At 41.1% G+C, this 23,761-nt stretch overlaps 1 protein-coding gene across 1 annotated transcript; it reads left to right on the plus strand.

Moving 5' to 3' along the window:
- Positions 1 to 15,283: 15,283 nt before the first annotated feature.
- Positions 15,284 to 21,400, plus strand: LOC147427367 (paired amphipathic helix protein Sin3-like 4). Its single transcript, XM_086496960.1, has 12 exons — positions 15,284 to 15,708; positions 16,189 to 16,323; positions 16,461 to 16,626; positions 16,725 to 16,814; positions 16,896 to 17,024; positions 17,096 to 17,381; positions 17,463 to 17,508; positions 17,580 to 17,596; positions 17,731 to 18,341; positions 18,426 to 18,580; positions 18,665 to 18,777; positions 18,902 to 21,400. The coding sequence occupies exons 1-12, from the start codon at positions 15,647 to 15,649 to the stop codon at positions 19,531 to 19,533; spliced, it is 2,442 nt and encodes an 813-aa protein (XP_086353086.1). The 5' UTR covers positions 15,284 to 15,646; the 3' UTR covers positions 19,534 to 21,400.
- The last annotated feature ends 2,361 nt before the right edge of the window (positions 21,401 to 23,761 follow it).

Below are 23,761 nucleotides of genomic sequence, written 5' to 3' on the forward strand. Positions count from 1 at the left end.
TCCTATATGGGTAGACACATACGTGCACTCCCACGTGTACATGGCAATGCATGTAGCGGGTAAAACCCCTTTGCCTCTTTTAGTTACATAGTTTCTTCTAGAGGGAGAGAGAGAGAGAGAGAGAGAGAGAGAGAGAGAGAGAGAGAGAGAGAGAGATAGAGAGAGTTTCTGTCCTTTTCACACAATTGGTCAGCCAACCTAACTCTTCCTCTCTCTCTCTTTCTCTATCTACTATCTATCTCTCTCTCTCTACCTCTGTAGCTATCTCTGGTTAATTCTCTCTCTCTCTATATATATATCACTCTCTATCTCTTTATTTCTCTCTCTGTCTACGTACCCTATCTTTTGTTCTTTCTCTCTCGATCTCGCTCTCGCTATCTCCCTTTCTCTCTCTCTCGATCTCGCTCTCGCTATCTCTCTTTCTCTCTCTATTTCCCTATTTCCCTCTCTTTCTCTGTCTCGCTCTCCACTTCTCTCTCTCTCTCTCTCTCTCTCTCTCTCTCTCTCTCTCTATATATATATATATATATATATATATATATATATATATATATATATATATATATATATATATCACTCTCTTTCTCTCTCTCTCTCTCTATTCCCTCTCTCTCTCTCTCTCTCTCTCTCTCTCTCTCTCTCTCTCTATTGAAGGAGTACGAGCGGAAGTGCGATGCGAGAGAGAGTGCAAGAAGAAGAGCACAACAATATGGTGAACTCGCTCTGTTGTAATGTACAGAGCATAGTGAGTTCTTATTAGGTTTTTACAGAAGAATATGTGTACATACCTGGCGGCCCGCCCACTTACCTCATTGGGCTTTATACCCCAACAACCTCCCACTTAAAGTCCAATGTGGTACTTTAAGTGTGAGAGAAGCTACTATACAAGATAATATACAAGAGATGTAGAGAAGTGATGTACTACCCTACACCTAACTGCTTGCAAAAATGCGCAAAGCTCTCTGAGGGAAGTCCTTTTGTAAGTAGATCAACAGGATTTTCTGTGGTGTGAACTTTGACAAGTTGAATTTGCTTATCCTCGAGCATTTCCCTGATGAAATGATACTTCACATCCACATGCTTTGTCTTTGAGTGATAAACTGGATTGCGAGCCAATTGTATAGCACTCTGACTATCACAATATAACACAGGCATCTCTTCTTTGATTCCCAAATCTGTTACTAGTCGATTTAGCCAAATTGATTCTTTGCATGCCTCTGATGCTGCAATATATTCAGCCTCTGTAGTAGACTGAGTAACACAATCTTGCTATCTAGAACGCCATGATACTGCTCCACCAGCCAATGTAAAGACAGACCCTGACGTAGACCTTCGGTTTTCTAAGTCACCTGCATAATCTGATTCTGTAAAACCCTTTACACTTAGCTCCTGACTCCCATAGCATATACGCATACTCTTTGTAGCTTTCGGGTATCTCAATATTCCTTTCACTGCCTCCCAATGTTTCTTGCCTGGGTTTGACATGTATCAACTTACTACCCCCACTACAAATGCAATGTCTGGGCGAGTAGCAATCATTGCATACATCAAACTACCCACTGCAGACGCATTGCCACCATATGGAATCTTATCCATTTCAGCCTGTTCTTCTTCAGACACAAGACAATCTTGTTTGCTAAGTTTCACATATGGTGGCAATGGAACACTCAATGCCTTTCCCTTCTCCATATTGAAACGTTGCAAAACCTTGTCAATATACTCTGTTTGAGATAACCAAATCAACTTCTTTGATCTGTCTCTCTCAATACGCATACCAAGTATATGACTTGCCTCACCCATGTCTTTCATGTCAAACGATTTTTGCCATCTTTGACTTCAAAGCTGAAATTTCTTCCAAGTGCTTGCCAGCAATCAACATGTCATCCACATACAAAATAAGGATCAGCCAACTACCATCCTTAGCCTTCTTTGTATATAGACAGTGATCGAACTCACTACATTTGTAGCCTTGAGAAAGCATAAACTTGTGGAATTTATGGTACCATGCCCTCGGTGATTGTTTGAAGCCATAAAGACTCTTTAACAACTAGCATACCAAATCTTCCTTGCCTTTCTCAACAAACCCTTCTGCCTGCTGCATGTAAATTTCCACATCTAAATCACCATGCAAGAACGCTATCTTGACATCCATTTGGTGCAACACCAAATCTAATATGGCAACCAATGCAAGAAAGCATCTCAATGTAGTCATCTTGACCACCGGAGAGAAAACTTCCTCAAAGTCAATGCCTTTGCTAAAAATGGTCTAGAAAACAGATGTGACCAGCACGTAGGGACTTTGTTGTGACACATATTTGAAATAGTGGGCCTAATGTCAGTCTAGAGACTCATATTCTCCACATGTGGAATATGTCTCATGTAAGGATGTTTGAAAAAGAGCATCCTTTAAGTACAAGATGTACTTGTGTGTGGAGGTAACTCTAAACACTCTGCGACAAGAGTGAGAGGGACCCTCATTCATTGCTCCACACTGGCTAAACCGAACTCCTTGAGTCCCTAGACCATGTTGTATCCCATGTGACAACATGTGCCAATTTGAATCCTATAGGTGGATTCATAACAACATAATGTACATTGGACACTACGGCCCAAAATACTTTTTTCTACATGCCATTGGCATGGCCCTGGGGATTGAACTGAAAGTTCAGTTACCCATATGCAAATGCACAGGAGTACGTCTCCCACCTTTGAAAAACCCTAGAAACATTGCACTGGAAACCCTGGGTGTTGCATTCGCAATCCAAGCCCGTTGGGTAGAATCTACATGGTCAAACCCCCGGGGGATTCACTCTATATATAAAACGAGACGCCACCTGCGAGCTGACAACTTTGATAAAACCCCTATATACGACTCATACTAAGGAATATCACCCCCCCTATCTATGCTTATACGACAATCAATTCATAAGATTATCATACCCCTATCTTACATATAAAATTTAGGTCTCACATGATTTAATTGAGTAAAAGTAGTCAAAGAGCATGTAGCATAGTGACTGGAAACATACTGAGGAGCCACTTATGTTGATTATTGTACCCTCAATGTGTCTTAGTTTGACTTTCAAACTATGTACCCACTCAGCTTGCACTCTAGCTACTCGTCCAATTCTGCCCCATCCAAATTACTCAAAAAACATGGTCTTAAAGTTGTGCTAGGTTCTTTGTGTAAATTTGCATCTATACAAACTCTTTATAGCTTTCATCCCTAAACAAATGTACTATAATCACAAAACAAGCAATTGATACAAAGCACTGTTAGTTCTTGCATAGATCTTTGTAGCTATTGACTCAAAAGTTCAAGGGTGGACTCTTTTGGGAAGCCTTGATTTCCAAACAAAAAAACTTCCTCTAATTTTTTTCCTTTTCTCACTCTCCCCCCAAACAATAAATATGATACCCCCACCCTTATTTTTAAGATTGGGAGATAAATTATTGGGGGCCTGCCCCTAACTTATACGCTTATGTAACTTGTGAAAAAAACCCCCTCCCTTGCACTTACGTGGTGCGGTAAGTTTTCCATGGTGAGTCCCCCGGGGTCAAACCCCTTTGTAAGACCCTTTGGGAACTGCTCACTAGCAGGTAATGGTAACCAACATAGTTAATCGTGTACATAATGATGAGAATCAACTTGAAAAGTTGAAGTTGTCCACTATCCCCTGGTAGATTGCGGACTTCTTTCCTTGAAAGTACGACTGGGATAGATCAAACTGTGATCCTCAATGCCTATGGGGTGATTTAGTAAGCACCCTTGGGGTCTTACCCCAAAACAATTGGCATCCATAGACACTTGTACTGCTATAGAGAGAGTAGGAGATCCACACCAGTGGAAAGCCTAGCTCTTATGGACATCCATGCTATTGCAACGGTATGTTGCATCTATAATCTGTGGTAGAAATTAGTCGAGTTGAGTTTATGTGTTATCAAAAACTCAACTCGAGTGTCGCACTGAAACCATGTCCTACAAAAATGACACTGTAAACATCCGTGACAGGACTCTTGCTTGTCCATTAACGTCGTTGTGTAGTTTAGTGGGTAGATTTGTTCGAGCTTAAGAACAATCACCCAAGTAATGCCAATAATTGGGTCATACCCGAGATCTGACAATGACACTTAGCCAGCGTGTGTGGATTATAGCCCTTATGGCAATTAGTGTTCAATCGATGAAATGATGAAGACTAATGGAGAGGGTGTCTTGCCCAATTTCAAGCTGAGAGTTAGAGCACCTTGGCTCAAGTTGACTCCCAAACAAAACATGTATCAAACACTGCGTAGAAAATTTTCATTATTCATGGAGAGAAATAAGAGAGAGAGAGAGAGAGAGAGAGAGAGAGAGAGAGAGAGAGAGAGAGAGAGAGAGAGAGAAAATGCTGGGCAGAGGAACTTTCCGTAAGTGATGACTTTGTATATGTTGTGCCCAATTTGTGTGCTCTGACGTATCTTATGCCTGACTTGCAGCTTATCCTATAAGCATGCAACAATCAGCCTATATAACTCTCACATTGAGAGAGGGAATAGAAAACACAAGCCACAGCTTGACCCACTTACCATGTATGGGGTCGTGACTTTACAAAAATGACTTAATAGCGGCACTTTTGCTTGTGAAATGAGTCCTAGATCTAGGTTCCATTTAGTGGTATTGTGCGATAACAACAACCAACAATCCAAAACTTAGTTTGTCTGTGACAAAGTGTCTTGTGTGATAGCGGAAGCGTAACCTCTGAAGCGGTGGAATTCATGCCACCTGGTTAACATGCCTTGCATACATATTTTTAAGCCCTTGGCGAGAGTGATGGCCTCAAATGTGAGAGACAAAACCATTAGTACCTTGCACATTCTAAATTGGTAGGGATTCTGTGAGGTGATATTCCCTATTTTTCCAGTTTTGCAAACTTGTGTGCCACTGCCCGTGATTCCAAGTCATTGGGCAGTACCTTGGCACAAGGGAGAAGCCATGCTTCGTGTAAAACTGGCCGTTTCTGTAACCTGTTGTCCCAAGAGTTCGTAGGAGAAACTTGCTCACAGATGGCTCATAGTCATATTTGGCTGTCGGACAGATGGCTCATAGCCATATCTGCTGTGCGAGTGGGAGTGGTCGTATACACAACGAGTGGAAGTTGTCATATACACAACTCGCCCTCTTGTGCCATATATGCCCATCGGCACTAAATAAAATAACTTGCAAGCCCATTGCCTAATCCCTCCCAAATCCGTATGCTCATAGCATATTCCAAACGGGAGAAGGTGCAATGCAAGATCCCTAAATGGAAGCCTTGCTTCACCAAAATCTGTTAGTTCTAATAGATTTTGACATATAGAGAGCATGAGAAAAAGAATCGACCTTGTCGAGCAATTTCAATTGGGAAGAACTAATACTGTGTGACAGGCATTCACTGACAGCTGCTAGAAATAGTGAGAAGGAGTCGGCCATGCCGAGCAACTTGCCCCCTACATCAAGGCGAGCAGCAGGATGTGCCAATCTCCTTGAGAGTCCAAAAACACTGCAAATTGGCTATGCAGTTGCATCAAATTGAACTGCTAACGAGTTGTGGTTCAAGTCAAGGCGATAGAGATTCAAGCCATGCGTGAGTTTGATCGCTATGTCAACAATGTATGCCAGTAGCATCATACTAAACGTATACATTCAACAAATACTTATCATTTGAAAAGGCAATACAAGCCTTGCTTGTTGGCAATCGTCAAAATTTTAATGCAGCATGGCATGCATTAAACAAATGATGCAAATGATAAGGTTGCTGTAGATTTAGAAATCGTGCAAATTTATAAATGAAGGATCAAGCACACTCACCAAACTATGTCGAGAAATGGAAGTGACTAACTTGAACAAGAGCGTTGCCATAAAATCATTCAAGCCTTGCTTGATAAATTCTACCTATCTCTTGGGTGACAACCATTGCACAATCGGACTTCACAAAACCAAATAGAGTGCAGATGATTGCATTAAAATTTTTCAAAAAGTAATGCCAAAGTACCTGGAACGTTAGCGGATGCACCTAGACCTTGTCGTGCATGGTGCTTGATCCCTCTCGTGAGGGTCGTAAATTCTCGAGTCTAGCGTCACCAAATCTGTATCATACTTGGTACTGCTTGAATATGAAAAACTACCGGATGCCTTTCAAAAACAATTGGCGTCCGCTAGTGATGCCTTGCATGTGAGTTCCAATCCATGTCAAAGTTAGAAACCTTGTTTCCCTAGTGTCCTGGCGAATTGGATCTCTTGCTGTATCGCGTTAATGCAAGCTTTGTCAATAGGATTACTCTTCATCAAAAACCGCCAAAATCGAGCCTTGTTAGAGAGATGGTGGAGATTCTTTAAAGGTCAATACGCATGCCGAAAGCAATCTTCATAAGCAACGTGGCCCTGGCAAAAATTTATGCAGAATCCGTGAAGGCATGTTTGTTGATGCAAATCGGTGTCAGAGATGCTACGTAGGCCACAAGTCGAGGTTTAGGGGTGTGCATGCACCCCTAATCAGTTTAATAATTAATGGTGGGCACCTCTTGCAATTTTGGGCACCCCAATATGAAATTAACGCCTGTTGCAGCAGCGATGGTGTACAGGTGATGCCGCCTGAGAGAGAACGTGAGAGGGCGAAAGCCCTGCTGCGCCATGGCCTTCGAGCCTGTGACGTCATATGTGCCCCTCGGCCTCGCGCTCCATCAAGCTCCTCAGCAGCCGAATCGACGTGGGTGCACCAGTTGCTCCTCCCCTCGTTAGGGACTGTGCCCGCGGCCTGTTAGCGGCTCGTGCTTCCACCTCTACTAAGCGGTCATGCCTGCACAGCCAAGCCTGGGCTTCTTCTTCTCCACCATGCAACATGCAAAAACCCTCCCCAATCTTGAGGACCACGCCCCTCCATAATCGTGAGAGAGAGAGAGAGAGCACCCTTGAGAGGCCATGCCTCGGCTGAATTCGATCGAAAGAGAGAGAGAGAGAGAGAGAGAGAGAGAGAGAGAGAGAGAGAGAGAGAGAGAGAATCTGTGAAGGCATGCAAAGCCATGCCTCGCCATGCAAAAACCATCTTCGTTGATTCTCCTCCATCACTCCCCTCTCCCCTGAGCTCTGATACCAGTGAAAGGACAAGGGAACTGAACATGCTCATCACCACTCAGCCATGCCCTATATAGGCCCTTGGCCTTCTAAATATAGGGACCCCCTTAACTGCATGTCCGCCTGGCTCTTGGCCGTGCCTGGTCCTACCCTTGGCATGACAGGTGTACCTTTGTCCACTAGTTCATTAATGCCTTTGAATTTGATGTTCTCTTGCATGTGTCTAAATATGTGTCAAATCCATTTAAAAGATCTGATAGTAGGTTAGCCTTAAGACTTTGTAAACATTGAGAAGAGAGAAGGGAGGATTGTAGTATATAAGTGGTGTTGCTCCTACAAAAATTAGTTCAAGACTATCCCTCCCCCTTATTGATCCTAAGGTCCCTATGAATGTGTGAAGTATTGTTTCTATGAACTTATTTATCCTTTAGCTAAACGATGTTCTTTTCCCTTTACTTCTTTTGAGCACGGCAAGTAATAATTGTGTGATCATTATTTACCATCCTCTCTTAATATGGTTGTCTCTTCCTCCTCGCAAAATCCAATCAATGAACATTACAGTGGTAACAGTGACAACATGGAACCTATGTGCGATGAATCTAGTCATGTTTTCTTGATGGAGTTTGAAGACGGTGATTCAATAGCTTGATATCTTAGAGAAAATGCTCAATGTGTGCTTGGAAATAATACAAATTTTCTTTCTGTTTTTCCAAAGTTGAACAAGATAGTGTGTCGTGATACGGCTGTCTCATTCTTGGAAGCCAATAGTGGCCTCATTCTTGATCATGTGTCTCCGCTCCACACGAGGACCGCTTCGAGTTTACCTAAGCTTGATGTTTCTTTTTCTCTTGGCGTTAGGCCCAAATCCCTCAAGCGTGTGATTCAAAGTGGTACGGTAGCACGTACAATTTTTAAGACTTGCGAGGAGACAACGGAACTAAGTAAGGCTTGCTTGCGTCACGTAGATATTCTATTGTTGTGTCCATCCCTTATGAGTTTTGTTTTTTGTTGTGGCAGCCAAACCTTGTTTGGAGGATACACCGCCTGCAACTACAAAAAACGAGAACGTTACAGAGGGTGCCAAACTAGATGAGCATACTGCTATTGAGTGCTATCATGAGGATGTAATGCCCGCTAGTTCATCTTCTCTTGTGCCTTATATTCCCACTAAGATCCCTCTATTCCTTATTGTTGACATCACTGAGACTTGCCCTCATTTTGCATTCGAGGGGTGCATATTGAACCAATGTGAGACTTACAAACAAAGCCCAGAAGTCGCTAAGTATATGCGCTATCTTAAGGTAGACCTAGTTGATCCACTCAACACGGACACCATCACTTGTGCTATTAGCGATCAATTTAATGCACAGTTCATTGGCAATCTTACTGTAGGAGACTTTGTGCACATTGAGAACGTGACTGTGAAAAAAAAAACCAAGTCAGATGGTTGCACATCTCCTTATGTACTATTTTTCAACTCTTCCATGGTTTGTAGAGAAGACAAAGCCTTTTGAAGTCAACCTTAGTTTCTACCCAGAGAGCAAAGTGCGTCAATTTTTGGATGAGGCACAATCCTTGCATGCACAGGGCACCCGTATGCACTTTGGAACTATAGCTTCTGTCATTATACAGGGCCATGCTAGCACTTCAAAAGCTAGTGTTTCCTAGGGTGATCTTGTTGTTGCAGATGGGCCTGCAGTTGAGGATTGTGCCACTATAAGACTACCTTATCTTTGCCCTTTTATATATTTTTTGCTTTCTAATATTTTCCCTTTCTTACCATCATAGCTTAGCTTCGTGAATGGATGCAAAGATGATTACCACGCTATCTTTTGTGCTCTTGAGACCGATGTGCATCCGATGTTTGTTGCACAAAACATAGGTTTCTTCACAAGCCGGAGCAATACGCTCTCAGTCTTGGGTATTACTATCCTAGCACGCGTCAAAATTCCTCATCTCAAGCATCGTTTGGAGGAAGCATATAAGGCCCATATTCTTGATGTTGGTCACAATCAAGAAGTAAGGATTGCTCTTGCTTTTCCTTTTTCACCATAATAGCTCAAGAAAGCTCTAGCTTGTCAAGTGACTGTACATAGGTGATTGGCACATTGCACTTTGTGAATGTGAATTCAATTTTGGTGGAACGTTTTTGTGGTCAATGCAAATCTACTAAGATTCATCACCAACAAGAGATAGAATTTTGCTCTATCTGCTTGCTTAGAATCTACAACTATTGTTTTGGTGCCCAAACTTGAAGGAAAGATTTTGACCAACAAAGATTCCCCAATTGATGGTTCCTTAGCGGGTGACATAGTCGACAAAGTGTTGCATCTTGACAAAAACTTTGTTGATTTATATGCTTCTGATGTACTAGATGCACGTGATATGCTAGCCTCCGTTGTTCGAACTAGTAAATTCACCATCAACCAATTAGGTATTGTCACATTCTTTGTCGAAGAAACAAAGTAGCACTCCTCCTCTACAATATTGAGGCTCCATCACCTCCACGCAGAAAAACCCTCTTTATATTATATTGATTTCATCCATTGCTCATCTTGTAAATTGCCATCTCTCTCTCTCTCTCTCTCTCTCTCTCTGCGTGTTTCGTTTACTTGTCTTCCTCCCTCCCCATAGCCCAAGGGGGGGGGGGGGGGATTTTGCACGTACATGGGCTCCTCAATCAACCAGAATGCATCTTTGCAACAACTCATTCATAATGATATCGAGAGTACTTTCCTAGCTAGTCACCCATGGAATAATAATGTTTTCCTCATGCTCAATAAAATAATCAGGTCACACTCGTCATTGCAAAAAAAAAAAAAAACATCATGATAGACGCAGTGAGAATATCGTTGGAGAAAACGCCAATGACGACACCTTCTTTAGCGCATTTGGCTTCCAGTAGACATGATTCCTCCATTTTGACCCAAGTATTGAATAGCCACACATCATCTATTGGTATTTCACTTGATATTATCCACGTATTCGCTTTTAGATTTAGTATTGCATGCGACGTCCATATTTATGGTGTGCCAAAACCTTCACCCAAAAGGACAACATTCAATAGTGGAGCCAATTCAACAACATTCCACAAAATCATCATTGTCGATAGAAGTGGTTGCCTATGTTTTTACTTCGGGAACAACTGATACTCGCGCAAACGCAAGTATTGTACTTGGGATAAAAAAGAAACGGAATCATTGAAAGTTTTGCTTCTCCAGAACTCCCTGTCTCCATCGCGAGGAAATTTTCTTGCTTGGGTGATAGAACAACCCTAAAAATAGGTGCAATAACAACAAAAAATAAAAAACTTAAAAAACAATTACACCCCACAATTCCCTTGAACATAAACATTGAACAAGCCTCCCCACCAAACAAAGCTATACATCAGTACATAAAAATAGTGAACAATGTTCCTATATATCAATGTTCCAAATGTGGACGTTTAATGTTGTTTTCACAATTAGCTCGAAAAGGGCATAGGTCGGCACTTGGGAGGTCTAGAAACAACGAGATACATGAGAACTATGTTTAAACTTCTTGGGGTCGTAAAAGGCAAGACCATGGTGGATTGCTCACCCAATTGAACTCCGTAGGATTTAACTCCCCCTTGGATACAATAAACAAGTTCAATGATTTAGAAATCCTCCTTGTCAATGTCAAGCTACCTTTTGCCAAAATTAAGGAGCTTACATACGATGGTCAATTTGGATTACCAGGTAGCGTTGTTAACATTTTGACATCCTTGGGGAAAACACAACAAATATTACCGAGGTTTATTCATAACAAAGCGTCAATACTAGTGGGTATTAAGCGCCGTCTATAGTATACCCATTGCTACCTTTCCGAAGTTGCCCACCCATTGCTTACAATGAAAGCCACTTCTCAACTATTGCAAACATCTTTATACAGGAACAAAAAAATTACTCTGAACAACGAGTGGCTCAGCCATTTCCATTGTCTACATTTTCCTTTGCCTGATGATTTTGTCGATGACAATCAACCACCAGAAGAAGATGATCTAGCCACATATGTCATGCTTCATGGAATTGAGACATCACAACAAGTAGTGGATAATAACAACAAAGTCTTCTTCGTAGCTCTTGCTGAGGGAAATAGTCCTTTGAGTAGTTTCAAAGATGAATACTGTGAAGAGCTTAGTTTCCCTACTATTTTCTATGGTGAGCCCCGTAAATACCATATACTTGCTAAGCTTAGATATCAACATGTGGATCAATGGGAACTTATGCACAGTGATAGAAGATTCTCGCTAAATATAGAGAATCTTTTCTTCAAAATAGTCAAAGTAATGACTCAAAAAATCATGGGGTCCATTTGGATTCATATGTGCAAAGGCAAGCTAAATCACAATAAACTAGTGGCTGCACAAGTTGTTGGAGATACTAACATTGAGAAGGTTTTGTCTTGTCAACTTGGATATTTTGACTTTGAAACATTGAAAACATCACCTGACTACAAGGAAAATTTGAAAAAAAAAAGCCTTTGCTATGATTAGAAATCTTGGGCCACCAACATTCTTTTGTCACATTTTTTATGACTGAGAAACGTTGGAAACCTTTGATTGGAGCACTTGCTAAGCTGAACCCCATTGTGTGTGCAAGCTCACAAACAACAGCATCATATATACGATATTTGGCTCGAGCTGACCCTGTAACAATAGCCCACTTTTACTTAAACCCATATAACGGGATAAAGAATTTGCTAGCCAAGGATATAACCTAGGAAAACTCAGATTACTTTTTCGTAACCGAGTTTCAGAGCCGAGCTAGCCAGCATGATCATGGGCTACTATGGATAGAAAATGCTCTTATTTATGGAAAAGATCCCAACGAAGATGTTGTGGATTTCATTGACAAGTACATAACAATTGATTCCATGCTTCTTCCTATAGATTTACAAGAAATCCAAACACACAACCATAAGAATTCTTGCTTTAGAAGACGCAAGGGATGCCAATTTGACTTTCCTCGCCACCCAATGCCTTTGAGTATGATTTTAAAGCCTTCTCGTTCTCAACATCCAATATCCAATACAATAAAAAGAAACACAAACAAATCAAAGATAATCTATTGCTACTAGATTATAAAGCAAATATTACATTCAAACAGTGGCTCCTATCTATGGACCTTCACTTTGAGGAATACATCCAAGCTATAGCATCCACAATCTCATACCAACACTTATTTTGAAAAGAACTATCAAAAATATTTACACAAATAATTAATTCAATCCAACCATTTCAAAGATTTGGGATGCGAATTTAGATATACAATACATTTTAAATGCACATGGAGTAGCTACCTATTGCACATCATATATATATAAAAATTTGATAACACACTTATTAAAGCACTCAAAGAGCAGTTCAACTCTTGCATTCAAAACAATGCAACTACATTTGATAGACTTCAAAAAGTAGGAAACACAATACTAAGCACACAACAAATAAGCTCGCAACAAGTAGTATATATTGCAGTTTCTCTACCTCTTTACAGTGCGACTCAATAATTTATATCCGTAAACACAAACTCTCCCCACGAGAGAACAATGCTTCTCAAGCGAAAACATCTCCTGCAGCACATAGACCCCACTAGCACGGAAATCTTTTATGAAACAAGCATAGACACATATTGTGCATGTGTTGCACAACTCAATGCCATATCATTGGCAGGATTTGCCTCCACATACACTACAACAAGCAACACATACAAAAAATGTACCAAGCCAAAAAATTATACGATATGTCAAATATAATGCTGCAGAGAACCCATATAATTATTATAGAGAACAATGTCTTTTGTTTCTACCATGGATAAATAATGAAAATCAGCATCTAACAAATGGAGTCACATGGAAAGATGTATACAATCAAAATAAACCTTTCATTGATACAAATGAATCTAAATACAACAAAACCACAACAGTGAAAGACAACCTTAACACCAACTCATTAGGCACTAGTTCACCTTCGACATCTATGACACTATCTGATATTTCCTCCCATATTCATGTTGACATCACACAAGACCTAAATATGCAACACCGCCAACTGCATACACACACTATACCAGCCATAAAAATAGTGCTCCAACCAAATGTTATTTATTACAAGATCATTTTACTGCCCAACAAAGGCTAATATTCGATGATATTTTGCTAAAAAAACGTATATTTCTCATAGAAACAATCTACATTTTCTTGACTGGAGACGCATGCACATGTAAAACTTTCACCATTCTTTTGATTGTCCAAGGGCTTCGACGTTTCTATAACCACAAATCACATTTTAGTCCAACAACAATAATAGCTTTGCTAATGGCATACACGGGCAAGGTTGCTTTTAACATTGGTGGAACCACTATCACTCGGCCCTCCACTTGTTGCTACTCACATCATCTAACCCTTCCCTATCAACTGAGAGATTGAATGAGCTACGACTCCTTTATTGAGACTTGTAGTTATCCGTTTTCGATGAAGTCTCCTTGATTGGAACCAACATCTTTGCTATGGCAGACTCTTGTCTGCGCACAATAAAAAAAAACTACTACGACCTGCCATTCAGTGGTGTTGATGTCAACTTGTGTGGCGATCTTTGCCAAGCTAGTCCAGTACGTGACTCTTGGATTTTTTCTAGAAAACCTCAATTGCTCGAAGCTATCTCACCCTCTTTCTAGCATGACCACATAAAGTGCTATGAGTTAATAATCACCATGAGACAAACTAATAAGACATTCATCGACATAATCAACAAGACCCAATAAAGTGCTATGAGTTAACAATCACCATGAGACAAATTAATAAGACATTCATTGACATACTCAACAAGATACGCATTTCAAAACACACCCACGAAGACATTTTGTTCCTCAATTTGCATTACATGCCCACAGTACCTCATCCAGCCATGGTATCCCATGCGAACAAAGATAAAGACCTGCACAACCAACATATTCTCAACACTACCATAGGGACATCAATATTTATTGAGGCACAAGACACAAGGGCAAAAACTTGCAACAAAACTATTCAAATACCAATAGATCCAAAGTTGACAGCAGGTCTTCACAAAAAACTTCACTTAAAACTAATCCTAATTGTGAAAATTTGTGTTGGAAATATGGACATTCTAGATGGCCTATTCGATGGTATATTCAAGCAGTAACACACAACTCCAGAACTCAAACCATCTGGATTCACTTTCAAACCACTAAAGTAGGCTAAAAAACTAGATATGAAAACAAGCAACTATACAATACATCAATAGATAAACAATGGAAACCAATCCAAAAAATAGCACATGAGTTTCAATAGGAAAAAACCTTCTAAACACTATTACTAGAAAACAATGCCCAATTCAACCTGCAACTATACACCGTGTGTGCACAGGGCTTGACACCAGACACCTTGGCTTTTGATCCAACCAACAGTCGAAGTCACGGTCTTGTGTACACTGCCCTCTCTTGCATAAGAGATCCCAACCACCTTTAACTCCTGACAGAATCAACTTTCGTCCATATTAAAGTAGACCAAACAGTTGTAGATGAGCTGCACCGCCTCAAAACACGCCACTTGGCAACCTTCACAGCTTGACCTCTGCTCTTTGCCCATTGATATACAATCTCTTAGCATTGTGTCCGTTAAGAAACACTACAAAAATCTTATTCATGATCATAACTTCATGGCTTCCCACATTCTTTGTCTTCAAGAAACAAAGCTACAACATGTTGACACAGGAGCGATGTACGATTACACATACACACTCAAACAAATGGCCCCATGAGAGTGTCCCTCTTCACATAAAAAAAAACCATACATCTATAATGCTACAACATCATTTCCATGAATGAGATAGAATGCATTTCAACACTCCTCAGTACACCACATGGTCCACCAATAACCCTGATAACATTGTACCATAGACCCTCCAATCCAGTTCCCTTGCTCCTGCAAACAATGACCACATTACTCACACCTCACCACTAGCACACCCCTACCATTTTACTCGGTGGTGACTTCAACATCAATGCTAACTACCAAACCCTTAAATACCGTGCTATTCCTAACCTTCTCTCCACACACAACATATAACCCACAACACAACAATCTACAATGCAACTTTGGACCATATTTGGACTACAAAAATTCTTTGACTACAACAGGCATTACCTTCTCATTTTGGTCAGACCACTTCGAAAACACATTCCAATGCCCCCCTCTTCTTGCTCTGTGACAGCACCTTCAAGAATCCTTTCATTAGCAGGCCTCGTGATACCTCACCTTGTTTTTTCTTGAAGAGATTCTTTTTGTGCTCTATTCTCTCAAGGGCAAGTGTGTAGGAGCTGGAACTTGGAACGCTACGGGCGCCTGGCATGCTGCTTTTTTTTCGAAGATTCAGCCACCCTCTTGCACGGAGTAGCGAGATGACCAACTCTCTAAGCTTTGTTTTCTGCAGCTGAGAGGCTGAGAGAGAGAGAGAGAGAGAGAGAGAGAGAGAGAGAGCGAGCAGCAGCAGCGGCATGAAGGTGCTGCTGCGGCATGAATAGGAGTGGCAATGCTGAAGGTGGTTCGGGATCACATGTGATGGATCGAACGAGCAGGTAATGATTCTGCACAATCGATGACGCTATTCAGAAAGTAATATCTCTTTTTGTGCGAAGCAATATGTTAGTTGTCTGCTAGTCACGTCCCTTGCGCGCACATTCCAAACCTTGTGGTTGTGAGTCCCCTTTGTATTAGGTTCACCTGTGTTCAGCTGGTGCGTGTTTGCGTTGCTGGGTCTCTTACGCTAGATTTCAGACTTCCAAGACATTGTGCTGCGCATGCATTACATGCATCATGGGAATCCTAGGTGACACCCTCGCTCATGCCGAGTACTTGACAGTGGCAATGCATCAACTCATCCGAGGACCTTCAAAAGAAACCCTTCTGTCATGTCCCAAGTTAGACTGCAATGGTTCCTTCCATTTGAGCCGTCCCATTTGCTCAATGGTTTGTCACAAAGTTGGCCAAAATGAGCATTGAAGCTTGTCCATTTAATATGAGTATGGAATCTGATACTGCCTGTGTTTTTCACGTAGGCCTTGTGCAACAGAATTTGATTTGAAATTTGACACCTGCCTTGCGTACCTACAAACTCTCAAACTAGCTTCCAAAGATAACGAGGGAGTCTATTCCGAGTTCAAGAAACTTATGCGAGATTACAAAGCAAGAAGGTAGTCTTTCATATTGCCAAAAGTTGTTATTGTGATGCAATGGCTTCAAATAAATGAAGTCTGGTCTTTAATCCATTTCATGCTTTTGCTTTTATTGTGTTATTTGTGCTTACTGATTCTACCTATGTGATTTATAGCATCAATGGCCTCGAATTAGTGGCGAAAGTGGAGTCCTTGTTAAAAGATCGCCATGATCTCATTTTGCAGTTTAAAGCCTTTGTTCCTGAAGGTTACAAACTTGAAAACATTCCAAAAAAGCCAACAGCAATCAGTCAAGCCTTGGCATTTGTAAGAAAGATCAAAGTATGTCCTAATATACTCTTCCCTTCATTGATGTTGAAGTGCACTTTGCCAATGACATTGTTGGATTGTTCCTTTATACTTTTTGCTTCTCGAAACAGGCACGATATGAGAATTTGCATAGAAGATTTCGGAATATTCTCTCGAGTTTTATGAAAGATGAACATCAGGCGCAACATGTTTATAACGAGGTGCTTGTTCTTTAATATGCAATATATTAGGCTGATTTTATGATGTATTTTGTCGATTCTAATAGAGGGGATTTCTACCAGGTCAGAGATATATGGAAGAATTATCCAGATCTAAAGGAAGAGTTTTTGTGCTTTCTTCCTGAAGATTCGAATAAATGTTTTTTTTCGCAAGTCCATATGGAAACATCACAAGTTAAGATACCACAGACGGTAAGTACAACTTAAATAAAATGTTTTCTTAGCTTTTATGTGTGCTCTTCATCACATTCTCGGCGTAACAGGGAGAGATGCAGCATGACTTGGTCTGCTTCAAAACTTGCCCAAAGAAATCTGTTGATCAAAGTAATGAATTTCAGCTACAAAGTCCTGCTCATAGCAAAGTGAGGGAGTGTGAAAAACAGTTGGATAGAGACAAAACCGAGCATGGGTGGTTGGTGTCAGATCAGGAACTTGTTGAAGAGAATAAACAAGCCTTTATTGAGCAAAAGGAAAGGATTGCTGAAAGGTTCGATGATCGACCTAGGGGCTCTGAACAAATCAGACATGCTGCTGTGTCTATTGGCATTGGTATGTGCCAACCACTGTGATCAACTTTTCCTTGCTAAGTATCACTTGCTCCTATTCTCATTTCTTAAATGTGTTTTGTAGTGTTAAATAGGAACTTGGTCTTTCTAAGGCTTATGAAAAGCATATTGTCCGGGACAAAAAATTTTGATGAGTATTTGCAGTGTTTAGCCACATACTCTGATGGCGTTACTACTGTAGAAGATTTCGTCCTGCAGGTCTTTTTCTTCTGCCCTTGCTTACTCGTTTTGTCTGACATTCAATTAGACAATTCGATGATCTCTGATTCTGGTCTATGCCTTCAATTTTTACTAAGATCATTGTTGAACTTTTGTGACCTTTGCATTTGCAGAGCTAGAGCTTCTATTATTTGCAAAAGAGGCAAATTCGAGTCATGAATGTAGAAAGCGGGTTTTCAGCCAACATACAGAAAAAGGTGAGACTGAAACAAATGAAAAACCAAGAAAAAAGAGTAAAAGGCAGCCTCCTACTTTTACGGAGGCTAACTTTAAGCAGGAGAAAGAGGTCATTAAGCAACATTTGCCCAATCTTAGAACTCCTTGCAGATCTTCTTGTACGACGAGCCTAGAACAAGACAAGCATGAAAGATACTCTACCAAAGAGACTCCCAATGACAAATCTTCCCATGCTACCTGCAAGAAGAGCAAGGAAAGGGAAAATAACAAAGAGAATCTCTATGACAAGTTCTCCCATATAACCAACAATGACGGCTTGGTGCAGTGCAATGACAATAGACACACTTTCAAGGACAAGTCTTGCCATGTAACCACCAACAAGAGTGTGGAGGAAGAAAATAGCATGAGACACCCTCTCATAGAAAATCCCCTCAACAAGTCCTCACGTGCAACTAGCAGCAGCAAATATTCCAACAAACCGCTTTCTAAGCTAGATTCGACAAAGTGGGAGCAGTGTACTCCAAGCTATCGTCTTTTACCAGATGATGTGAGTCTGTTCTGTCTTTGTTTAAGTCGCTTTAACTAACTGTGCGATTAACATGTATTGTGTGTTTGCTTGCTTTTAATGCAGTATCCCTTGCCAAAAGTGGGATCGCGATTAGATGAAGATTGTCATGTTTTGAATGATAAATGGGTCTCGGCTACATCAGGTAGTGAGGACTACTCTTTCAAATGCATGCGCAAAAATAAGTATGAAAAGATTTTGCGTCAGTGCGAGGACGACAGGTAATTTTTGAGGCTGCTGAATCAACTAGCTAATTTTGTGTGATTTGAATAACATGTTGATGCAAGATGTAATGAAAAATGTAGGACCGATTTGGACATTCTTCTAGAGTACGCCAGGTCTACAATTATTGGCTTAGAAAAGTTGCTGAAAAGAAGTAGCAAACCAGGCGAGGTGGTGGTTGAAAATTACATAACAGGTATTACTGCAACAGTGTTGGTCTCCAAGCATGAGCGACTCAATTTATTTGTTTTGTTTTTAAGAAGATCAATTTGTGTCCCAATTGGTTCTTTCCTACTGATATGTGTTTATTATGTCTGTAGATTGGCACCGACGACTTATTTCACTTATTTATCATGGCTGCGGTCCTGAAGTTGTGGAGTGTCTGCACCAAAAAGCAGGTATTGTGGCACCTTTAATTTTGATGCGAATCAAGCAGAAGCAGAAAGAGTGGTTGAAGTACAAGGCACAAATGCGTAAGGTTTGGGCAGAAGTATCTGCAAAGAACTATGAGAAGTCTCTTGATTACAACAGCGTATATAACAGACAACAAGAGATGATTAGTGAGCCAACGACCCATATCCCTGATGTGATGTTAGAGTACCCGGACACTGCGTTGCGGGAGGACATTCCGACAATTCTACAGTGCTCAGCCAAGGAAGACTGCTCCAACACAGAGCTCACGGGACTCGTACATGTTTGGAAGGAGCACTTGGAGCCAATGTTTGGTTTACATTATGATTGCAGGGAGGACAAAGAAGACCTTGAATACAAGCTCAAGGATATTGGGACAGAAAGTGATCAGTCCATTCCACAACAAGATGGTTATGATGAACTCAAGTATTTAGAAGCAGATGAAAAGGCTTGTGCTGCCTCAAATGGAGAGTGTTCTACCCAACTTGTGCATATAGAACCTTATAAAAAGGATGAACGTGAGATCTTGCCTCTCTCATAAGAAGTTTTAAGAAAGTGACGACATGCATTCTACTAGAGCACTGGCAGAAAAAGTCTCAAGCTATTCCTCTGCAAATGAGAAGTTATTGTAGGTTTCATACATCCTTGACGATCAGGATTATTTTCAGCAAAGAAAGGTTAAAAAAAGGCTTGTTGATCATGCCATTATTGAGTAAGCACAGGTAGCATTGGCAACATGCTTGAAAGGAAGTTCTCATTGTGAATTATGGTACCTACATCATAAAAATATATTGGAAGAGAAATAGCTGGGGATAGTAGACAGCCGGTATTTGTAGGTTTTGAGATACAAAGAAGTTGTGTAGCTTCAACTTCTTGCGAGGAAAAGGACTGATTCAGGAGTAACAAATTGCTATGAAGACATTGCCCACTTGACAGTGTATAGAGACGCACATACACGGACATCATCTTCCATGAGTGCAATCTAAGTCGGCAACATGCAAGCATCTTGCAACATCGGAAGAGCAGGTCTGATTGCGTAAATTTTTTTGCTAAAGATGAGAATTAGGATCTTCAGCAGTTGTTGTGTTCAAAGACATAAAGCCTCTTCTGCGGTAGTTGTTCGAGCTTGGTGAAGTTAGTTCCTCTGGATGCAAGGGGACAGTGATGCAACAGACCATGACCTCATCTGTTTTTTTGAATGGCATATCAAAAACTCCCCCGCTCCCTCTCTCTCTCTCTCTCTCTCTCTCTCTCTCTTTTGGAACACTTTTGCCTACATAGCGGGCTGATCGTGAATGGATCCAAAACCAAGGTTATGCTTGTAAAGACCCTCAATGATGAAAAGCTATGCATTGTATACAACAATGAGCAACTTGAAGTGGTAGATAGCTTCAAGTACCTTGGCCTTGAGGTTCCATCCAATCATAGATGGAAGGATTGCACAATGCGTCGCTTGGAAGCCGGAAAAAGGGCTTATTATGCATTTGAGAACATGTGCAATGTTGGAGAGATAAAGTGTTGGGCTCTCAAAAAGTACCTCTTTGATACATTGGTGACACCGGTGCTTCTTTATGGAGTGGAGGTGTGGGGTAGTAGCATTGGGAAGTCTATTTGGAAAGAGTTTGAGAATGTCCAAAGGCGTTTTCTCACCAACTTTCTCCAAGTCAAGACACAAACACCTTACATGCTCTTACTTCTTGAGTCCGGATCGCTTCCCATTGAGATCTTGGGCATGCAAAGGGTTGTGGAGTACATGCTTAAGACACAACGTAGTCCTTTGTATCGACTTTCTAGAATCGCATATGAAGCAAATCAAAAGGTCAAAAAGACATACAAGAGCAAAATACTAAGTTCGGGTGGATGTTTGACATCAAGAAATGGTTTGGAAGATGGGATGCATGTCACTTGGTCAAGGATGCGTCGATCGACTCCCAAGTTAATGAGGCCTTTTTACAACGTCAATGTATCACGGCTTCGGAGAAATCCGAAGGTTCTCGTTTCAACCATTACACCACACACATTGTTCTAAACCACAAATCTTTCTTCTTCTTTGACCGCAGTAACCGAACCCATCCCTACATCTTTGAGTCCATCCCATTGAGTGCGATCTGCACCATTGCTTTCATTTGTCTTAGCTCCCATTCTCTACGCTGCGAGACAAGACGTTGGGGCACTGACGAGGAGTTTCATCGACTTTGCACCTTATGCCCTCGTCAAGTATGAGAGAGTGAATACCACACACTACTTGAGTGCTCAGCTTTTGACCACATTAGGTCCTCTTTTTCCTATATATTCAGCCATGAACTCTGCCTACATATCTTCCTCTCCCAACCACGATGTGAACTCTCTATTGCGATGCTCATTTTAGCCATTTTTGAGCATCGAGAGTCACTTATGACTTACACTCACACCACGTGACATGCTCATTTGGTTCCATAGGTCATATTTGACCTACGAGGATGATAATAGAACTCTCTCTTTCTCTCTCTCTCTCTCTCTCTCTCTCTCTCTCTCTCTCAATATATACCTGTGTTTAACAAACACGTTGGCCACCATGATGACAACCATGACAGCCTCCTCTTTGTGGGCTTGGTATGGACGAAAGACTTGATTACCAAACTTCTTCTTTCTTAGTGCTTGGTTCATAATAGGACCTTGTTTATCAACATTCATTCTAACTAACATGTCTGACCATTTTTGCTATCATTACACATTGCACTGTCATGTCAGAAGTATGTCGAGCAGACCAAAAATGAGTTTGAGATCAATCTTTTTAGGGTACTTCCAAAGGACTACTTAGCAAGGTACCATACTAATCAAACAGGGCATTCCTTACCATATGGATTGATCCATGGGTCACATTCCAATTTGGTTTCTTCCTATTCCATCACACTTATTACAATGAGAAGTGATTGCTAAAAGGAGAAATTAATTATCAGCAACTTTGATGGGGTGTCTTTTGACATCTTCTTCGCTGTTTGCTGACGGCATTACAAATTGATTTGTTGGTCGAGTGTTTGGTGGAGGAAGGCAGAATGGGCAAGTTGATTCATATAGGTCATGCTTGCAATGGTGGGAAATGCAGATGCGGCAACATTGTGTCAGTCTCCATACTGCTTGAAAGTGTTATGGTTCCGACATGCCACTATGTACTATTGTAGGACTCTTGATAGATTTCCTTGAGATATTGCACTGTTGAAGTGAAGAGCAACCGGTCTGTTTGGATATCAGCGGTGACAATATTGTTATCTGTTTTATAAGACAGCATCGTCTCCTATAATTTTCTTTTCATATTCGGCATCAGGTCCATTTTCTTTGTGCTGATCATTCTCTAGCTTGTTGACTGGTGCTTTGAAGCTTTGGTATGCTCCTGCACTTATGCTTGAACTTCTTATGCAGCTTTGCTAACTCTTCTTCACACTTTTCTTGATTCTTTTGATATCACTTTTATGCATTCTAAGATATTCCCTTGTGTGCTCTTGGCATGCTGCGTGCACCTTAAGTGCATTCTTTGTAATGACCTGGAGCTTGGTTGTCTGCTCCAATAACTCAGTCACCATGGATTCTAGCCTACAATTTTGGTTCTAGCAATTTAAAACCCTTCAGTACCCCTTCAGGTGTACTAAAGGAGGGAGATAATGTAGGGAAGGTGCCACTAAACTGGGAAAGATTTTAGGATAGGTGATATGATGTAGGGTGTAGCTCGTAGTGTGTGCGCATATGTGCTCCTACTTATAGTTCTAATATTTCCCCTTAAGTATGAGAACGCGAGAAGTACGGCAAAAAATATCTCCCTGAAGCTAAAGACAAGAAACTGAGCTCAAGACATAAACTGAGCATCTAGCACGATACACATAATATTCCTTGTTCAATAGGCTTAGTGAGACAATCAGCCCAATTATCAGATATAGGAGTGTAGATTAATGAAATAAAACCATGCTCTACTAATTCCTTCAAGGCATGATAGGTGATAGAGATGTGTGGAATCTCTGGTGCGAGCGGAGGAACGAAAGTGAACATAATTGTTGATTGGTTGTCGCAGTAGAGGGAGATGTACGAGATATCGCCACATACTCTGCCTCTGTAGAAGAGGGTGCAAGAGTGAGTTGGCGTGAGCTCTCCTCCAGTGCCAGTGAAGACATTGCTGGAGGTGGAATGATGCAGAGGGTCTTGAGCAATTCAAATCCACATCAACATAGCCTGCAAAGATGAGAGGTCCATCTTGCTGATGAAATTTAGGGAGTGATGCATAGTATGCTTGAGGTAGCACGAATTGGAGCATTGGAGAGCAGCCACAATCATGCAAAATTGACTTGATCACAATCTAAAGATGATGTAGTGGTAGTAGCAAGCAGAAACCATCCATCAAGCTGAGGAAAGGGCTAAGTTGCAAGAAGAGCTGAATGCAGTGCAACTTAAACCATGGCAGGCACCAAGGTCGGCTCCTTAGAGGCAGAATGCATCATCCTTAAAGCTAAGTTGTCCGCATTGAGTGCTGCAAACTGTGCATCCTATTCAAGTGCAAGAAATTTGATAAAGTCTATGAAGCAGCTTGCTAAAGCTTACGACCTGCCGCCAACATGTAAGCTGATGAAGGGCCTAAACATGAGGAGGCTCATGAGTCCCACGATGAAAATGCTATCAACACTGCAAATGCTCCCCTTTTTATTCCTCTAGCTCAGTTGGCATAGAGCTAGAAAAACAATTAGTCGGCATGCAATATTGAGGACACACCTAAAGGGGTACTACTAGCTTGTGAATAGCCCAAC

The sequence above is a fragment of the Adiantum capillus-veneris genome, chromosome 23, assembly GCF_014529385.1.
Source record: "Adiantum capillus-veneris isolate H3 chromosome 23, ASM1452938v2, whole genome shotgun sequence".
NCBI lineage: Eukaryota > Viridiplantae > Streptophyta > Polypodiopsida > Polypodiales > Pteridaceae > Adiantum > Adiantum capillus-veneris.

What these genes read in the sequence shown, in the direction of transcription:
- LOC147427367 (XM_086496960.1), top strand. Translation starts at nt 15,647, where the DNA reads ATGAATAGGAGTGGCAATGCTGAAGGTGGTTCGGGATCACATGTGATG. An exon ending in CATTTGTAAGAAAGATCAAA is followed by an intron (nt 16,627 to 16,724) that starts GTATGTCCTAAT and finishes TTCTCGAAACAG; the next exon opens with GCACGATATGAGAATTTGCA. An exon ending in CGCAACATGTTTATAACGAG is followed by an intron (nt 16,815 to 16,895) that starts GTGCTTGTTCTT and finishes GATTTCTACCAG; the next exon opens with GTCAGAGATATATGGAAGAA.